The sequence below is a fragment of the Taurulus bubalis genome (genome assembly GCF_910589615.1).
Source record: "Taurulus bubalis genome assembly, chromosome: 14".
NCBI lineage: Eukaryota > Metazoa > Chordata > Actinopteri > Perciformes > Cottidae > Taurulus > Taurulus bubalis.
The window spans coordinates 8,363,690-8,383,075 of NC_136602.1; the positions used below are offsets into that span (position 1 = coordinate 8,363,690).

The window sequence follows — 19,386 nt, forward strand, 5'->3', positions numbered from 1 at the left end:
TATTGACTGTTGCTTCAGCTAATGGAGCTGAACTAGGAATTCAACTTCATGTGGAAAAAAAAACATAAAAATGTCCGAAACATTCATATTGAGCATCCTTGAACAATATGTTCCACACAGTCATGTTTCCAGTTACAGAACGGGCAATAATTTTTTTTAGAAAGGTTTAGCCTACATGCATACTTTCATGCATCACTGCCCTAAGCAGTATTGCTTTGTTTGCAGTTGGCCTATTTTAAAATAAGATAAGAGAGACTTTATTGTCCGTGTGTTCCATGTGTATGCAGTGCAGAACATTACATCAAGGTTTTTTTCTGGCACCATTGCAAAACAAAAAGAACGAATGACGCAACATTCAATGGGAGTGAGGCAACCTTCAGATGACACATAAATGCAAATAACATATTAAGTGGTGGTCCTGCTTATTACCTGTGATATAACCTTCAGCATGGCATAGGCCCTTTTATGAAGATGTTTTAATCAGCAGATTTGTGAACTTTGTATCAATCAACACCAGGTGGACATTACTACCAGGTGGGTTTATAGTAAGTTCCCCTCACCATTTTTATGCTTTTACTTTAATTTCTAGACTGTGATTAGGTGAGGCTTACACTACTCACAACCCCTTTTAGGTTGTTTTCCATGCAGAGTGATCATCTGTATTATATACGATATATGCTCCACCCTCGCAGCAGCAGCAGCAGCTCTGGGATCAGTAGAGATGCGCTGAGGCAGAGAGGACAGACCCAACAACACCGAGACCAAGTAGCCGTTACAGACTCGGGTAAGCTGACCCGTAACGTTAAACACAAGTAGTTCACGCTCATAAACGCAGCGTTGTTGTTTCGTACAGCTAAAGTTGCCAGTTGTATATATTTTTGTGACTGGCTGAGACGAGTCGCCGACGTTAGCTCGGGTTGGTTATCGTGCGTGACCAAACTTCTTTGCCATAACGTGAGATTCCGTTAACCTAGCTAGCTAGCTGCTAGTTGACGTTAGTAACGCGGGTTCAACAATAAACGAGTGCCATTTTTTTTCCGGGGCACGTTAATATGATGCGAGATGGTTTATTGGGGAGGGTGAATCGTTTTACAAGTTTGTGGTGTGAAGTAGCTAGCTGCTAACAGCGGGCTAACCTGAGCCACATCTTCCAGTTAACTTCAGGCCGGAGAGTCGCAGATGCCGCTAACTAGCTAACCTAGTTAACTAACGCTAACTCGGACGTTGTCCGCGTGTTGTGGTGATCTGACGTCAGCCAGCTGTGACGGTAACTGGTCGTGATTTGCTCAGGTAAACGTTATTTTGACGTTCCCCTGCGTGCGATTTGGAAACTCGACGGCTCTGTCGTCCGTTTCGGAAACTCAGAACACTGGGTCGGTTTTACTGGTCATCATCACCTGCTACATGTCCTGCTCTGGGAGATATAAACACCCACGCGAGCATATTTCCGTGGTGCACGGGACCCTGTCTGACCGGGTAATCGTGAAGGCCAAAGCCTGTCAAACCTGCTGGCCTTATGTGCTGCTTTCAGAGAGCAAGACTGACCAGAAGTCTCTCTTTTCAGCTCAACTAGAAATGACCTGTCTGACCTTTGACCCGGAAAGAGCCAATTAATCTAGTCCCCAAATTGCCTCTGGTTTGCTTTCACCACAATGCTTTTTCTCCTGGAGGATTTTCTTCCATTGGTCTCTCCGAAACAAAATGCATAGACACTACTGGTCGTGCACAATGAAATCTGATCTCAACACCTAGATTAGTGATTTGGTAGGTAGGCATTAAAACAAGATATGCTTTCTGCCCCACATCTATTTACAGCTGTTGTGTGGCTTTCAATGACACGGCAGTAGTCTAAATCATGGAAAGAAAATATTGACCCTGATCCTGGGCTTTCCAGCTGGTCCTTACTGTTGTTTTATGACTTGTCCTCATGTGTGACCAGTTGGCCGCCATTTGATGTGGACAAAGCCTTGCAGCAAATGTAAAGAGTGAGTTTAACGTGGGAATGTTTGACCCAGAAAGAATAATATCACACCGATTTTGTCCTCCTTCAGAGTTGGACCTTATATTTGGTCGTGTGTCCTGGCTCCTGGTTATTACTTAGCATATTTTCATTTATTTTGTTAGTCTGTCCCTCTCTTTCTCTTGTTCACTTAGTTAGTCTTTTTACAGTGTTTATTGCACCACAAAGGGAGCCTTGCTCTGTAACCACCCAGGTGTGAGCAGACAGAATGAGGACCTTTGTACTAGTATCCTGGCAATGATCTGTTTTCTAGGTATCCTGGTTATGTATTTGAGCATGTAAAAATCATATCCTGGCTTCAAAAACCCAGATGTGCTACCTAGACTACTCAAATAGAGGTCATGCTGTGTGTATTTGTCCTCAACATAATGGGTGGGTTACACAAGTAATCGGACTGTAAAAGGTGCAAAACGATTTAAACATAAATAATCTAATGGTAATATACAAACTAAAATAAATGTAAAAGTCTGACTTTGTTATGAAAATAGTCAGATAATATTGAAATAAGTTGTACTGTCGATTTCATTACTGCTGATAAGCCAATTCCAGCACTGTGTACATGCAGTCATGTCCATCAGTCAGACAACAAGCTTTGTTTGTTCATCCTTTATTAGAAATTAGTTGAGTTTAAAACATCCACGTCATGTTTATGGGTTCACACACGATATATCAGCATGACCGTGTATTCCGATACAAGCTAAATACAGATATATTGGTTGGTGCAAGGAAGTAACAAGAAGTTGTGTACAGAATATGTCTTGATGATTTAAAAAAATGTGTCAGAATGTTTGTCCAACAGAAAGCAATGACGTTGAAGTTTCACCTTTCACGCTAGTATGGCGAACTTGTTCGCGAAAAGTTGATTATTTATACATCAAGCTGTTACGGAGCAACATTGTCATTCGTTTTGGACTCATATTTCTGGCCACCTGTCGAATGGCTGCTTTTTCACAATAAACAGCTGCCTGCTGAGTTAGAACGCTACACTATGAGAGTGGTAAGAGAAACAAGAAATAGAAAAGTTGCAGGTCGGACAGCTGAACATGAGCTGAAACTCACATAAGCTCATTAAAACAGAGGGGATCTGCAGATTCACTGGATGATTCTCTGTACGTTCATCAATATGTGCAACATATTTCACATTGTCAAACTGTTTTCATATTGTCATTTGCTACATTGTTATTATGGAAATTTGTAATTTTTTGGCCACTTAAAATGTTCGGCGTAGTACATATCTTGGTCACTATTCTTAAAAACAAGTAATCCTTTTTAAAAATGTTTGAATTTTTTTTTATATTGACCTATACATTTCTATCAGCTTTTTTAAACTCTCAAATATTAGTATTGCTATCAACCTCAAAAGTTCAGTATGGGTCTTGCCATAGTTAGTGTACCTATTTTTCCTCAAGAATGAAGCCATTGAATTAAAAGTCTAAGTAGCGTGCATGGTTGACTGTTCACCACTTTGGGATGCTGTTTTGCATTATTCCTAACATCTGTTCTGCATCACTGCAAATGCAGAAGGACTTGTGCACATCACCTCTTTTACAGGATCACTAAACTTAACAGAGACGTTTCTCTCTCTCGCATAACAATCCCTATTTGTGTAGTGTTCAGATAGTGTCCTCTGATAGCGTTGCTCCCTTTCTCGTGCCTGTGATGACTCGGGTAGATGTAGGGGCTAACTGAGATGCTCTCAGCTCAGAGTCCATGCACAACAAGCATGCCTTTTGTCCCTGCGTTGCCCTCGCCCACCCACACAGCGCTCATAATGTCCTGGAGAAAGAGCGTCTTTATCTTTGCTTTCCAAAGACTCATCTCAATCACATATTTTAGGCTCAGTCCAAAAGGACAGCAGCTTAAACGGACTAATGCGACAATATGCCTACAGTGATGCTGCAACCACCCACACAGGGTTTGACGTGCGAGCACTCGCTCTCGTATGCCCGAACAGATGTACCGTAATCATTTACTTTCTTCAGAGAGCTGTAGGTTTCAGGGATGTGTCGCACCTCAGCAGGTTAAATATTGCACATTCTCTCCCGCGCTGCTCCTGAGGGCGTTTGTGTTGTGTCTTTGTGTTGAACATGGCTGAGCTCAGTGGCGTTTTCCTTTTTTTTTTTTTTTTACCATGCACAAGTGGGTGCTCAGCTGGGAGGGGGGGGAGGAGGAAGTAAAAGGGGCTGGCCAGAGGCTTGCCAAATCGGATGAGAGAGCAGAAGGGAGGAGAAAGCACATAAAGTGAGTGAAGAGAGGACTGCGAAAGAAGAGGGAGAAAGAGAGAACTCCAGGCTGTGTGAAGAAGAGGGATTGACGGTGTGTAGCGAGTGTTACACAAGCGACAAGAGGGACTCTGAGAGGGCAAAAGAGGGAGAGAGAGTGGGTGAAGCTGATATAAAAGGATAAAGGCGGGGTTGGGGTTAGTGTCACATGATCTCCCCGGCAGGCTGTAGCCCAGTGAGCTCCAGGTGGCAGAGATACAGTAGATGCAGAGAAGGAGGGAGCGGGTCACGCTAGCAAGGCTCACCACAAAGACAACTGAAATTCACACGCATCTCTTTCCACTCTTCTCTCTGTCCTTCAGGATTTTTCTTCCGGGTCCCGCTTGCCCCCGCTCCTCTCCACTCCCGGCCCCAGCAGGCCAGGGAATGTCCCGGCGGCGAGATGCCTTACGTGGACCGACAGAACCGCAACTGTGGCTTCCTGGACATAGAGGAGAGCGAGAGCAGTGGCAAGTTCCTGCGCCGTTACTTCATACTGGACACGCAGCAGGGAAGCTTGGTGTGGTTCATGGACAACCCACAGGTAAATTACACATGTCTGTGTTAGCTTAGCTCTTCACTTTATTTTCTAGAACAAATCCCTCAGGTAACTAACTGCACGGGCTAATGTTTAATTTGTTGATGGAAAAATTGACAATTTACAGGCAACCGGATGCCAACTAAGTGAGTTAACTGTAGTTGGGGAGCAGCGTGAATGATCAGCTCTCATGCAACTGCAGGGTAACTGCAGGCCACTTCTAGCTAAGCTGTCGTCATTCATTATGGACACAAAACTAAGTACAGGCTAAATGTTTCCATCGTCAGACAGTCATGCAAGGATGGGAGAACTTGTATTATACAATTCTAGCTGAGGGTAGTGTGGCCCATATTACAGGCACAGGAGTAGGTCAGGGCTAATGGTGAGTACATATTTTAGTTAGCGGCAGACATTTGTGTAAATTGGTTAGAATGAGCTCATAGTTCTACTCTAAACCTGGGATTCATTTTTTTTTGTCTTCCAGTGGTCTAGATAAGTCTGTGTGGTGAGCACCCATATTTGCTTTGACCACAGCAGCCATAATGTTCTGCTCTGTGACCCTCGGTGTCACAGTTATTACAGTGTAACTCTCCTCTTAGTTTGTTCATCATGCTGGTTTGGAGATGCTGCATTTTTAAGTGCACTGTTACATGAAGTATTAATAAATCATGTCGTGCAGGAGGAATTTTAAATAATTCAGTAAGTCTCTTTCTTTTTATAGATTGAAAAAGCTTACATTTTAATGATGTTAAATCTGGATCCCGTAGTTTCAGAAGCAACTATCATGGTGTGCATAACGCATACTGTGCTACAATGCTGTAATATTGATTTTCTCTGCAGAACTTGATTTGACTCTCCCACCACATTATATTCTGCCGTTAATCCACACCTAAGGCTCCTGCCTTATTAAATGGTTATTGGTTAGTTTAAGCTTTCGCTGCCTGCATACAATATTGTTCTTTTTCTCCCACAGAACCTGCCTGTTGGTACAGAATGTGTTGGCTCCCTCAAGCTCACCTACATCTCTAAGGTAAGAATAAATATTACCACTGAAGCGGATCTGACTCTATACAATTATGCATAAAAAAATAAATAAATAGAAACCATCTACAGTATTCTGTTGAACTGGGAAGCTAACAATTGTGAGCTTTGTCCTCCTTTAGGTCAGCGACGCCACCAAGCTGAGGCCTAAGGCAGAATTCTGCTTCGGTAAGAAAAAAAGAATCATCAGTCTAGCGATCTGTTTTGAATTCCTCTGCATTAGAATACTAACTAGTTTGATAGTTTACTGCAGGAGCGGGAGAATAAAGACCTATTTAGAAATAAGTCAATCATTTCTCAAACCTTTTTTTACGGTTTAAAACGAGTCAAATAAATGTACATCTTGTTCAAGTATAGAACTTGCTTGCAGTGCTTTGCAAACATCAGCAGTGATGGTGTGCTTAATCACATGTTGACTAAGCTGAGTACACTTCATATAAACGAAGGGAGGAATGTTTGCTGTTCTTCTCTGCCCTTTACACCTGGTCAAGCATTGCTCTCCACATACTTGCTCCACCATTGACCAGGCAGCCTTGTTCAAGATTGTTTAGCCAACTCACAAAGATGCAGGCGGCCACAGCAGTTGATGAGCTGAGTTTGTGTTTATCAAGTTGCATTTCAAGCGTGTCGAACGAGTTCCCCACGCGTTTGCTAAATAATTTTAAAGTTTTAAACTTTCATCGTTTACATCAGCTTGTGGTTTTCTTCTTCTGTTATACTGTTGCATATCGAGCTTTTAAGGCCAACTAAGGTTGACACACATGTGCTCTGCAAAGTAATGAACCTTAGAGTCAGGTTTTGCTTGTAAATAAGTAGTTTATCAGTTTGATATGTTACAGAACTTTTCGGACACAGGCGCCCCAGTTTCGGCATCCGAGTGTGGGGGGGTGTGAGAGTTTCTGAAGCTATTCAACCACCAAAGTCGAGCCGTTGAAGCCCACTGGCAGCTTGTGACTCACATTCTAACAGGGAATATTTAAAAAGAAAGATGTTTCTTTTCTTGACATTTGTCCTTGTCTTTTCACCCTGTCGGTCAACACAGGAAGGAAAACTGTTGAGTAAATAAGAACCATCATCAGGTTATTTAGTAGTTAACCTCCATTCCCTGTTATTGTGTACTAGCCCCTCTCCTCCTCCTCCTCCTCCTCCTCCTCCTCCTCCATCATCCTCTTCAATAGCAGGAAATACTAGTGTGTTGAGTACCAGGACTGAGCGTGTCTGACTGTGTGCGCACCAGTTGCCTTGTTGATTCAGAGATGTATGAAGTTATTTTTAAACCAACGTTTGTGTGCCACATGTTTTGTGAATATCTACGAATCCTGCTGCTCCCCCTCTTCCTTCATCGAGCAACTAGAAACACAAGGATAAAGTTTTCAGAAAAGTTAGGTCATTGACGTCACACTACAGATCTTTTTACAGTAAGAAAGTAGAGGTGTGTGTGTGTGTGTGTGTGTGTGTGTGTGTGTGTGTGTGTGTGTGTGTGCGCGCGCAGGAGGAGATCAAGAGTGGCGTATTCGTGTGAACTTTGGTGCTTGGATAATTTCTCAGCAGCACAAATTGTTTTATGATGTGTAACTATGAGTCAGATCTGATACCCCGCTTCTGTCTTCCCAGTGCCCACTAGAGACCACTACACTTTCACCACCACAAAGCAGTTTACCAAACACACAGTGGACACATCTGAAGGTTAAATGAGACCAGACAAGCAGATTTATTTACAGAAAAGTGGAGAAAAAAGAAGGGAAAGCGGGGTATTGCGTGTGTCTAAAAGCTGGACCAAACACACGGAACAAGGAAGAATGACCCTCATTGTGACACAGAGTTTGAGCTCCCAGTGGCTTCTACAGCTCGCCCCCGCCGGATTTACCAGTCCGGCTTTCATGTAATTCATTCCCATGGTTTCGAAAGGAAATGGAGGCAACACAAGGATGGTTTGAGCTTCAGAATTGAAGGATTTATGGCAGAGAGTGATAATGAGAGACTTGAGTTATTTCAGCTCCTAAATCCTGATCCATAGCTAATCAGCATTTGACCCAAAATGTTCTTTGTGATTTGAAAATGGGTTTTGCTCATGTTCACATGGGCGTGAAAATATGCGGGAAATATTTAGCGGTTTGTAGCTATGGGCTCTTTCTTTTTCCTCTGTCATGGTGAGAAGTGGGTAGGTGGCGGCAGACTGAGGCAGCTGGGTCATCATCCACTCGGAGAGGGAATGCTGCTGGGAGAGTCCCTTGGCCCAGTTGCTCTTCACTTCCAGAGAAATCTGTGGCAGCGGTTCTGTTCGGCTGACACTCAATCATATTTTCTATTCAAGACGGGCCAAAAACGCAATTAGTCAACACCCATGCAATAGTACTTCTTTAGACCTTGAATGCTTATTCGCGTGTGATTCGTGTTAAACACAGCTGAAAATACTTTCACTCTTTGAACTGTTCCCCCTGCTCTTTTTCTTATGATCCATTAGTCATCAACGCTGGGATGAGGAAGTTCTTCCTGCAGGCCAATGATCAGCAGGACCTGGTGGACTGGGTCAACGCTCTCAATAAAGCCACCAAGATCACTGTAAGACAAACGCACAGCTTGCGCAGGTCACACGCATCCAGTCCACCCCTGAGTCAGCCCTACTAATCTGTTTTTTTTTTTTTGGCTCATGTTTTATCACTTGGAGAGACTTTCATTTCTTCCTTTTTCTGTAGAAATGAATGACTGGTCTGTCAAGACACTAGATGGGAGTGAGTCAGAGCATGACTAACAGGATGCTGTATTGAGTGCTGGGATAAAGGACTTGTTTCCATTGTTCTCCATGAAGCCTTAACATCCAGAAAGAATTATAATAAATGTGTTCAAGGAGTATTTTCCATCGGACCGCTGTATTTCACAAAATACACATTTCTGTTTAGTATTCGTGTGTTTAATGAAAAACTAATTTGTGTGGTGTGTGTTTGTTTTCCGAAGGTGCCAAAATTGTCTGATGGGCAGCAGAATGCAGAGAACCAGAAGGCTTTACCGGATGTCCTAGGGCCCAAAAAACAAGTCTCCTATAAGACAGAGATCATTGGAGGAGTCCCCATCGTCACCCAGACCCAGGTAATCAACTCACTCACTCACTCTCTGCACGGCGTACTGTATTTATATGCATGCACAGAACTGCTCTCTACATGTCTATAAACGTATCAGACTCAAAGACGTCGATACCTAGAGGGAAACGCAACTGTAGGCGGAACACTTGTACTGAGTGTGATATGATCCTGTCTTTAATGAAAGTAAGCTAAATGTATGTTCTTTGAAAAACTTAACTTAAGCTATAAAGGCATATCTCTCACTATTAGAGCTCAGATTATTAATGAATTAGGCAACTATTTTGATAATTCATTGGTTATTTATCGAGCAAAAATCCTCCAACTTTGTTTCAGGTTCACAAACGTCATTGTTAACTGCTTTTCTTTGTTTTAAAAATAAATATAGGTTCTGGATTGTTCTATTAATTGATATGGACATTTTTCCCTATTTTCTGAATTATAATTCAAATCATAATTAAGATATTAAAATAACTGACCGATTGGTTGATAATGAAAGCTCTCCTTGTTAGCAGTACAGGTTAATGTTAACATCTGAGGACAAAATGACTGTTTCATTAATGGGTCAGTTTTTCATCTCTGGTAATGCGAAACTACTTTACCTTTTACTCAAATTTGATCTAACATGGATCGTGGCTGATATATTTTTGTGCTCATGGAATCCACAACACATAAGTATCATATTAAGACTGTTTTAAAAATACAAAAAAAATGATGTTGTTGGAACTTGTAATTACAATATTTCTGGTGTCCTTTCCCCTCAAGCATGACGGTGGTGACGGTGCAGGCAGAACGGAGCGTGAGTCCATGCATCGGTCCCACAGCCAACTGCCGTACTTCCTGGGCCGGCCGACTCAGGAGCACACCGTCATCAAGTCAGGCTACTGCGTCAAGCAAGGAGCTGTGGTGGGTCGAGTTGGATTCAGAAGAGAAATGCGATTCTTAAAACGTATCTGATTGATCCAGTGCATCTGTTATGATTAACGGCACCGTTACAACTAAAGTGACATCGACAAAAATAACTCTCACCATCTCGTGGGAGTGAATGTAAAGTCTTGACTGGTGGAATGTCAGATGACGAGATTTCTACTTGATGGAAACTTCTCCAGTGTGTTCTATTCTGTTCCTTAGAGATGCCCAAGAATGATTAACTTTGGCCAATGTGGCATCTTGTTTGCAATTAAATTTGTCTGAACATCTTTTCCCTTTTTTTCCCCCCAGATGAGGAACTGGAAACGGCGATATTTCCTTCTAGAGGAAAACTCAATGAGTTACTTCAAGTCAGATTTGGTAATTAACTTTGATTAACTTATGTGAAGCCTTTAATGAATGTTATTTTATTGATGAGGCCTGTGGATTGGATTCACCCCCTCAGTCTGAGGCAGAGTAGCAGCAAACACACAGTCCCGAGTTCTAACATGTTTTATCTGCCGTCTGTGGAATTCAATGCTTTCACTTCACATGTCCTGTCATGCCACGCTCCCCCCTGGTCTTATACACACACACATACACACATAATCACTCTCACACGGTCCTCAGGATAATACTGCACGTCTCATACCCTGTCCTTGTCCGTGTCTGCCCTTATTTGACAGCTCTATCTGTCTATTTGGCTATCAACAGGCCCCAAGGACACAGACTCTCTGTCTGCTGTATAAATGGCCGGGTCAAGAAAGTTACAACTATCAGAGTTTTTAGTTTGCGGTCTGCTACTTGTGAGGCAAGTTCAGTCCCTAAGAAACAGAAAAACTTTTCTGACATTGTATGAGAAAAAGTATTTGTAATACATACGCACATGGTCATATTCATCTGGTGTATATCCGTTTTTAAGTTTTCTTTGCTACTTTAAGTATTAACAGTCATTTCCTTAACTTTAGGAGAAGGAGCCGCTGAGAATGATCCCACTGAAGGAAGTTCACAAAGTCCATGAGTGCAAACAGAGGTATTTAACATGTCCCAGCATTTTCACATTCCACAAAAATAATATCTTTAGTCCAGGAGGATTGCATTTATCTTTCCTGATATAGATACTGATATAGATGAGATAAGTACAATCTGACTTGTTTTCCGCCTTTTGTTGTAGTGACATCATGATGAGAGATAATCTGTTTGAAGTCGTCACCACATCCAGGACGTTTTACATACAGGTAGGGTGCTTTCTGTACAATGTTCACACACACACACTGATGGCTCTCGAGCTTGTCTCCATGTCTACCAACCGTCTCTCTCACTTTTGTCTCCACTAGGCGGACAGCCAAGAGGAGATGCACAGCTGGATAAAGGCTGTCTCAGGGGCCATTGTGGCCCAGCGGGGCCCTGGGAGGTCTGCTGCCACAGTATGTATATGGCACGACACTACAGTGTCACCATTCAAGTCATTTCAAGTAGACTTGAATCTGACTGGAGACCTCAAATGTACCTGGGGACAAAGGAACTGACTTCAGACCCAACATGCTTCAGAACTTGAGACTTACTTACTGAGTGACATCAGGTGGGAGGAGGAGACTGTTCCTTTTGAAATGGATGCAGAATAGCAGAAACGGTAGTGTGACAGTGTTTCGGATGAGTTTGCCCTCTGATTTTATTATTGAATTTGAAATGCATCAAGCCCAACTCTTCTAGTTGTGGTTGTTCAGTCTGAAAACAAGGTTGAGGAAGCTAAATTCTACTCTGTGTACTCTGCACACTAGTAGTTGTAAACTCCCAAGCCGCGGACTGGCGCCGGGCCGTGGGACATTTTCTACCAGGCCACAAGGAAATTATTATATGGATTATTTTCTAACCGTATAGGCAATATTTACATAGAACTTGGCACAGCCTGTTCTGCATTTTCCTCATCCCTCCTCGTCACCAAACAACAGCAAAATACAGGTTGATTTATTTTTGGCCATGTTTTTTTTATTAGGCAATAGACAGATGACAGGAAATGAGGGCGGGAGAGACAAATCCATCCCCAGCCCCCATCTGGATGCAAACTGGGGACATTGTGGTTTTTGGTTAACGCCTTAACCCCTGAGCCGCCAGCCTCCCGTATACTGATTTTTAACTAAAGTAGGGCGTCGGTAAATAAGTCATCATTTACGTTGTGATGACGGACTGGTGTAATCACACAGACCACCAAATCTGTGTGATTATTGCCTGAGTTCAGAACCGCTTGATTCGGGGGAATCCGCAGCCTACATGCAAAAAGACAGGCAGCCGGACTCGAGCAGGGCAGCAGGGGAGACGAGAGAAGTAAACCCGTTCCATAGTCCTGACTGCAGAGGAGAGAGTGTCCTCTGACGCAGTCGGTCCCTTCTGGTTAGACTGGAAATATCCTCAACACCTCTGCGCTGTCGGTTTCTCTACAGTTCCTTCATTCTTCCCTCCTGTGTCTCTCTCTCTCTCTCTCTCTCTCTCTCTCTCTCTCTCTCTCTCTCTCTCTCACCCCCCCCCCTTCTTTGTCACATTCTCTCCACCTCCTCCTCCTCTCCCTGTGGGCAGACAGCCCATCTGCTCTAATACTGCTTTGCACTGTGTTGTTGCAGATGCGGCAGGCCAGACGGCTGTCGAACCCCTGTATACAGAGGTATACGTCTCGAATCGGGGAGTGCAGCAGCACGTATGTCAGCTCCTCTAAATCCCCCCTTTAAACTATAAGTTCACCGTTTTTTTTAATACTGTTTTCCACTCACCGGCTGGCCCTCTGTGGTTCTAGACCTTTTGAGATCAGATCTTACGGCATATCTGATGCTCCTTATTTTCTAAGACCCAACCACCATGTATGGCTGTGATAACCCAACAAGCGCTCCTCCCTCCCTTCATGCCCTCGTCCTCGCTGCTTCCCTCATCCACTTCTCCTCATCATTTGCTTTCCTTTTCTTTTTGCCGCGCTGTCATTTTAAACTCGGCTCAAGGTTTGGACCCATTTCCTTCAGTGCGCTCAGACAGTGCCCAGTTAAAACATAAAAAACTTGGGAACAGGAACTTTAAGGCTCGAGGTGTGCTTGATTTTAAATTTCTCTCGCATGTGACTGCAACCGAAAACAAGAACATCTCAAGTTGTACATATGCTAATAAGTAATATTTTTGTACAGGATGAGTCCCTTCCTCACTTAAAGCTTCACTTGCACAGCTTTCCACCTGCCCTCACCATTATTTATGATGCTTCAGTGTACAAAAAATAGGATGATTTCATGTACAATCCATGCACATACATGACCAGTTTAGCAGTGAATACCTTAAGCCTGTTTCTATCTTGTGTCTATATTACTGGGTACATGTGTCTTTCACACCTTCTGTTTCTCTTCCCTTCATGCTCTGTTATCTCTGCAGTCTGCTGCAGCTGTGTACCTGTCTTAGATGTGTGACATCCTGCTTGTCTCTCCTCTTCCCTCCTGTTCGCTGCCTGTATGTTTTTTTTCTTTTTCTCTCTTCCTGATAGACACAATAATAAGATACTTGTTTCCATGTTGACTACCGATACCGTTTTATGTGCTAAATGTTTTAACCGCTTTGAATTGAGGACTCGCCAACGCTGAATCCACATGTCCAGAGTCTCAAACTTTGGGATTTCAGATTGATGTGTTGGTTTGACATCTAAATATATTGGTTTGTAAGAGCTAATCAAGTGTACAAGGGGCTAATGGTATGTCTTCAGTTTTGTATGTTATCTGATCTTCTGAACTGCGCCTAAAATTTAGCATGAGCTTGATTTTGGACCTCTGGATTCAGCATTAAGCATCTGCTGTTAATACGTGTGTGGCTCCCCCTGGGATTATTAGACGCGTTTGTGTTCGGAAACTGGTTCTTAAATCTTGTTCTGCTTAAGTGGTACTTCGTCACAGGGTATCGTTGTGTTCTTTGGGGGAAACTGTATCGAAATACAGTATCTTGGAAGTTGACACAGATATTTGTGTTCGCGTCTTGTTGCTTTATAGTTGGGGTGTTTTTTTTTGACCAACTTTTCACCAACTGCTCAGTGGCTACCCCTCTTTGCTTTCACTTTCTTTGCTGTGTTTTCTTTCTTTTCCATTCGTCTGTTTTGTGTTTCAGAGATTGAAATCTGACAATGAAAAGCTGTGAAATAATGAGCAACAACCAACCACTGCTTCCTAAGGCACTCTGCTCCTCCACTGCAACCTGTTGAGACTACCCAAACTAAAACCTGCTGACACTACTACCACTACTCCCTCTACTACTTCAACTTCTACTACTACTACTACTGATGCTACTACTACCATCTCCCCTCTTTAGCAATGCTACATTCTTCAGCACCTACAACTCTGCTAAAGCTGCACACGGCTCCACACGCTGGTGCTAATACCAAGTCTGTAACTCACTTTCGGTCCCCCCTTCAAATACACGACACACATCTGGATTTCACTTTGCCTACTAACAACCACTCTCTTTGTCTTCTCGCTGTCTCTGTGTCCTCCTGCTGTTTCTGCTGCAGGACCACGGCGGCCGCTCCAACTTCTATCGCAGCCCCGCGGGTCCCCCTGTCCCTCGCTCGCCCATATCTGCCATGCCATCATGCTACCCAGAGTGGGGGGCTGCTGTCACGTGCGGCACACGCTCGCAGCCTGGCGTGGGACAGCGAGCATTTCATGAGCCTGCTGCCACGGCCCAGTCACAGCCACACGCCAGCACGCCTGTCCCTGCAGGAGACGCGCCTGGCAAAGTGACCTGCGAACCACCGGTGACCACCATTAGCAACTCCGAGGAGTCACCGTGGCGACGACGGAGCAACTTTGAGCCCCGCATGCCCAAACCACCCGTGGACCTGGATGACGCCGACCTGCCAGTGAGTGAGGTCTGAGCCGTTGAACTGGATATGGAAACTTGCTGATCTGGTTGGACTTTAACAGAGATTTAAAGGGGAAACGGTGCGTGTGATGTGATGGCGTTTTAAAAAGGGGCAGGCATTGGCTCTCACACCAAAGCTGGCAGAAGACGATATACAATTCCTGTTTTGAGCTCCTTCGTCAGTGTGCTAAAGATACAAAGTTGGTTCACCGCCACTGAACTGCACTCGTGTGCCAAAGACGACCCGGTCTTCACCCACACCCCCTCTGCCTGCTGTCGCTTTTACAACGATGTATTTATTTACCAAGAGTTGACGTTGTCAAACAAAACTACAAATTTTAATGAACGTGTGCTGATTAGAATCCAATGACAGAGCTTTATTTTAACCTGCACAGGCACAATGATGTGACGGAGGATTTTTGTAAACCACTTTGTGCCAAGAAAATGAGGGAACTTTAAAAGTTGCAAACATTTCCTTTTGTCAGAGAGAGAGAGTTCAAACCGAGGACTGGCCTGTCATCACCTCTCTTATCTACTAATTTAACTCCGTGGTCCATTCACACACTCGCTGTTGTAAACCTGGATTTGTCTAGTGTTGTTTTCCAGCGATAGAGATATGAGTCTAGTCTGATAGTCTCTCTCGAATGCAAATTGTAATTCAGAGAGCCATAACTCTTCTAGGACAAGATGCAAAAACTTCAAAATATTTGTATGTGACCTGTAATAATGCAACTGAATTGCGTTGCAGCCGCATTTTTCTAAGTTGCCGAAGCCGTTTCTCTTTATTTTTTAATGGATCGGAGGGTTAAGTTAAATAAAAGCATCCTCCGTGTGATTTAAAAAAAAAAAAACATTGTTGACTACATGCTAAAGTAGCTTAATGTACATCTAATGAATAGTTTTTCACAGTTGCTGGTGGAGTGAGAGAACTGTGCAGTAGCACAAAAGAAAAAAAATAAACATTTTTAAGCTATCACAGTACAAGCATCACTTAACATCCTAAATTAGCCTCTTTTTTTTTTTTCTTCCTACATTTCAACATATTAGACTCTGGACTCACTTTTATGACTGGGTGACGTGGGAAGTAAAGAAGTACAAGGAGTACGCTTGTGTGCATTTTGTAATTCACAGTAATAAAACAATAGAGCTCTGTCACTTATAGATACGCTTCATGTCCTAATACATTGGGTAATAACTGGCTCGGATGAGTTAACTAAACCTGCAGTCCATTTCTTTACAGATGAGTACTTTATGAACACCATGCAAACATTTTCAATCATTGTTTAACCAAACAAAATAATAATAATCTGTGAGAACATTCATAAAAACATTCAAGCTCAGACACTCCTGTTGCATGTTAACATTTTAATGGTTCCTCAGATTCTCTTTCTGTTTCTAGTTTTAATCTAAGGCCGCTCTGTGCGTTGTGTTTTTGCAGAATAGAGCTGGATTTATTTTTTATATGCTTTTAGATGTTTCCTGATCTGATGCTGTGTACCTGTGTAGCCAACCCAGCAGCAGGCAGCTGCCTCCTGGTTTTATTTAAAAATGTCTCACTGTAGTCCTGATAAATAATAGACACTAATGTTTCTCTTCTTTTTTTAAGTGCCTGCTTCCTTTCAGCCCAACCAAGTCCAGCAATTTCACCCCTTTTCAGTCTGGTGTAATTGGTTTGAATTGTCTATTTATTATGTGGATGACTTGAAAGAAATAAACACTGAAAATGTGCTCAGGTCTCCTGGAATATCATTCAGTATTGTGCTTTTCTGTCTCCGAATAGCACAATTAGTCTGAGCTTTAGTGACTCTAGTTGAAGGATTTGATTATTTGGTGTAAATGCTCGTCCACTCACCATGGCTGCCGCTGCCCTCTTGTGGTGAGAGAGAGGAACTGGCTATGGGCTGACTGCACAAGTCAAGTCGTGCATTCATCAGATACAGTGATTTAGTTATCCCAATGGAAACAAATGCCACTGGTTCAAAACCTGATCTAGAATAATTAAATGGTAAAAGATAAACAGAAATACATGGGAATAATATTATTTACTGTAAACAATAAGCACGTAAACCAATTTGTGTAGTTCTACTCACCAAGCTTCAAAACCTTAAAAATAAAATACTTTCCTGCTGTACTCGGCCTCTTTTATTTCCCTTTTATCGTCCAAGTTTTTCTTCCAAGGGCCAGTGTAACATTTTGGAGGATCTCTTGGCAGAAGTTGAATATAATATTCATAACTGTGTTTTCATTGATGTATAAATACCTGAAACTAAGAATCGGGTTTTCCTTATCTTAAAATGAACCCTTCATAGTGAGCTGGTCCTCTTCACGACGAAGTCCACCATGTTTCTGCAGTAGCCCATAACGGACAAACTAATGAGTCAACAAAGGGGTTTTCAGTATGTTGCAATCTGAAACCACACCACTAGAGGCCACCACATCATACACACCAACCCTTTAAAATATGATCTTCAAAAAAAGTATACTTAAGTATAGAGTACCTTCAGTAAATGTACTTAATTACCTTCCACTACTGCGCATGCTTACCTTTCCTCATCCTTTAATCACGTATCCTTCATCAGCTCTTCTGCACACATGCAGCATCTGGCTTTGTGCAGTATGTGTAGATGGATTTACAGAGTGAGCTCATGCAGCAACACTAAATATATGTAAAGCATCTTTAATCAGTCAGATAAACGGCTGTGACACGGTCTGGGCTCCAGTCTCGGTGTGTGCAGTACTCTGTGGATTCCCACGTGAAAAGGGATGACGGTTCATCTGAACTGCTTATTGGAGGATGAAAGACTTTGGTGTGGCTACAGACGTGGAAATGAAACCCCATTTGGACTCTCGGAGGCTTCACTCACAGCCAGAGACTTCATTGCAGACGGGGATGGCGAGATCACACAGACCTCAGCGCAGTCCATCCTCGGTTAAACTCGCTGGCCTTGTTTGGAGAATGGGTGTTCCTTATAGATGAGGTTGTTTTCATGTGCAGATTTTCCCACCGATTCTCGCCTACGTCCCTGAGCTCGACGAGTTTTGCCACATAATGAGTCTGATGATGAAGTACGGTCTCACTACTGCTGTATGACTTTCATCCATTTTTATAGCAATCGACTCTGTGTGTGTGTGTGTTTGTATGTGGGGGCGGAGATGTCAAAATGACATGTTGCTCTCGTTTAACTGCAAACAATCAGCCTAATTTGAATTCTGGGTTACAGGTCTAGATTGTACACTCACTGTTTCCTGTGCAGCACAAGGCAGTCTAGTCTTTGAGAGTGTATATGACTTCTATCCCTTTATGCCCCTCTCTAATTGCCTTTTGGATACAGAGGCTTGTGTTACCCCGAGAGCTGGCGCACCACAGGAGCCCTCGTCCCACAATCCACTCTGCTCCCAAGCAGCAGTGGCGCTCCCCTGCATCCAGCCACACCGTCTAACCAAGAGCCATTAATAACCCTGTTCCCATAATCAATCACGTTACATTGAGGAGTTGTATTACACTGATTCACTGCCTCAGTATTAACTGCATTCTTTTACAGCTCACCTATAGGACATTTAACCCTAACAGAGATTAATTGTTTGCCAACATTAACAATTGGTCCACTGATACTTAGAATGTGTTTTTTTTCAACTGATTTTTAATTTAAAGGTTATATTTCCAGAGATATATTTTAGTTATTTAAGAGCACTGTATGTGGCATAATGGGTCTGGAAAGACTTGTTTAGATTACTCTGATTTACACTTGAACTTTGGCTTCAATAAGTGTTGTTATGTGGATGTCCCCATTAGATGTTGTTTATTTCCCTGGGTGCTTATAGAGCTGTAATAAGATCAGAAATTATGATTTTCAAGATGTTCTCTTGCAATTCTCCAATTAGAACAAACACGGCTGTTTATAAAGTATTACATTAACTCCACACATCCCACAATCCACCCAACATTTTTCCAGCCCTGATTTTCTAAATTAGCCAGAGGGTTAGGGTGGATGCCAGGAGCAACTTATTCATAAAGGGAGTAGTAAAAAATAAACATGCAGGAAATAGGCCTGCAGGATGTGTGGAGGTCTGTGCAGCGTGTACAACATCTGGCCTGCAGTGCTGTGGCTCCTTCCACCACTGGGTTTTTAATTTTCTATTTTTATTTGTTTGTACATAACAAAATCAGGGTCAATGCCCATATCAGCCAAAATTGGTGTTAGGTGATCTTGGCCTTCTTAATCCCCCTCGGGGGCGGTCAAGAGAAAAGATCATATGTAAACTCACCCTGATGACCCTTTTTGCAATGCTGTTTCTTGAAAAAAAATCCATTTCCATGCAGGTTTTATTTTCTGCTCTTTCATCTGTTTGTTTTTTTAATCCTCACACTTCTGGAGACTGCCGCAGCGCTTCCGTTCTGTACGTCACATGAACGCACCAATCGCCAGGCTTGTTGTGATTGTCAAAGAAAGTGTGCTGTCTATTTTTGCGGCGCCAACAAAAAACGTAAAGTCGCGTAAATGGTTGCGCAGTGGAGTCTCTGTTAAATGCCTCTCCGTGAAGTGACTCCCCTCTCATTACTACTGAGCTCTCTCAACCCATTACACTGCAAGCAGAGAGCGAGCTTTTTGGAACTCTCCTCAACTTTCTATTTAACTTTTCAAACTTGTTTTAGTTTAGTTT

The 19,386-nt window shown here is 42.8% G+C and overlaps 1 protein-coding gene across 1 annotated transcript; it reads left to right on the forward strand.

Annotated features, from left to right (window-relative positions):
• The first annotated feature begins 771 nt into the window (after positions 1–771).
• LOC306747244 (pleckstrin homology domain-containing family A member 1-like) lies at positions 772–16,452 on the forward strand. Its single transcript, XM_079230282.1, has 12 exons — positions 772–784; positions 4,605–4,825; positions 5,793–5,849; positions 5,983–6,028; positions 8,325–8,422; positions 8,816–8,947; positions 9,703–9,843; positions 10,159–10,227; positions 10,815–10,879; positions 11,021–11,084; positions 11,184–11,273; positions 14,372–16,452. The coding sequence occupies exons 2-12, from the start codon at positions 4,685–4,687 to the stop codon at positions 14,735–14,737; spliced, it is 1,269 nt and encodes a 422-aa protein (XP_079086408.1). The 5' UTR covers positions 772–784; positions 4,605–4,684; the 3' UTR covers positions 14,738–16,452.
• The last annotated feature ends 2,934 nt before the right edge of the window (positions 16,453–19,386 follow it).

Excerpts from the sequence above, each read along its gene's own strand:
- LOC306747244 (XM_079230282.1), top strand. The coding sequence starts at position 4,685 with ATGCCTTACGTGGACCGACAGAACCGCAACTGTGGCTTCCTGGACATA. Across the intron at positions 8,948-9,702 it reads CCATCGTCACCCAGACCCAG|CATGACGGTGGTGACGGTGC; the intron begins GTAATCAACTCA and ends TTTCCCCTCAAG. Across the intron at positions 9,844-10,158 it reads GCGTCAAGCAAGGAGCTGTG|ATGAGGAACTGGAAACGGCG; the intron begins GTGGGTCGAGTT and ends TTTTCCCCCCAG.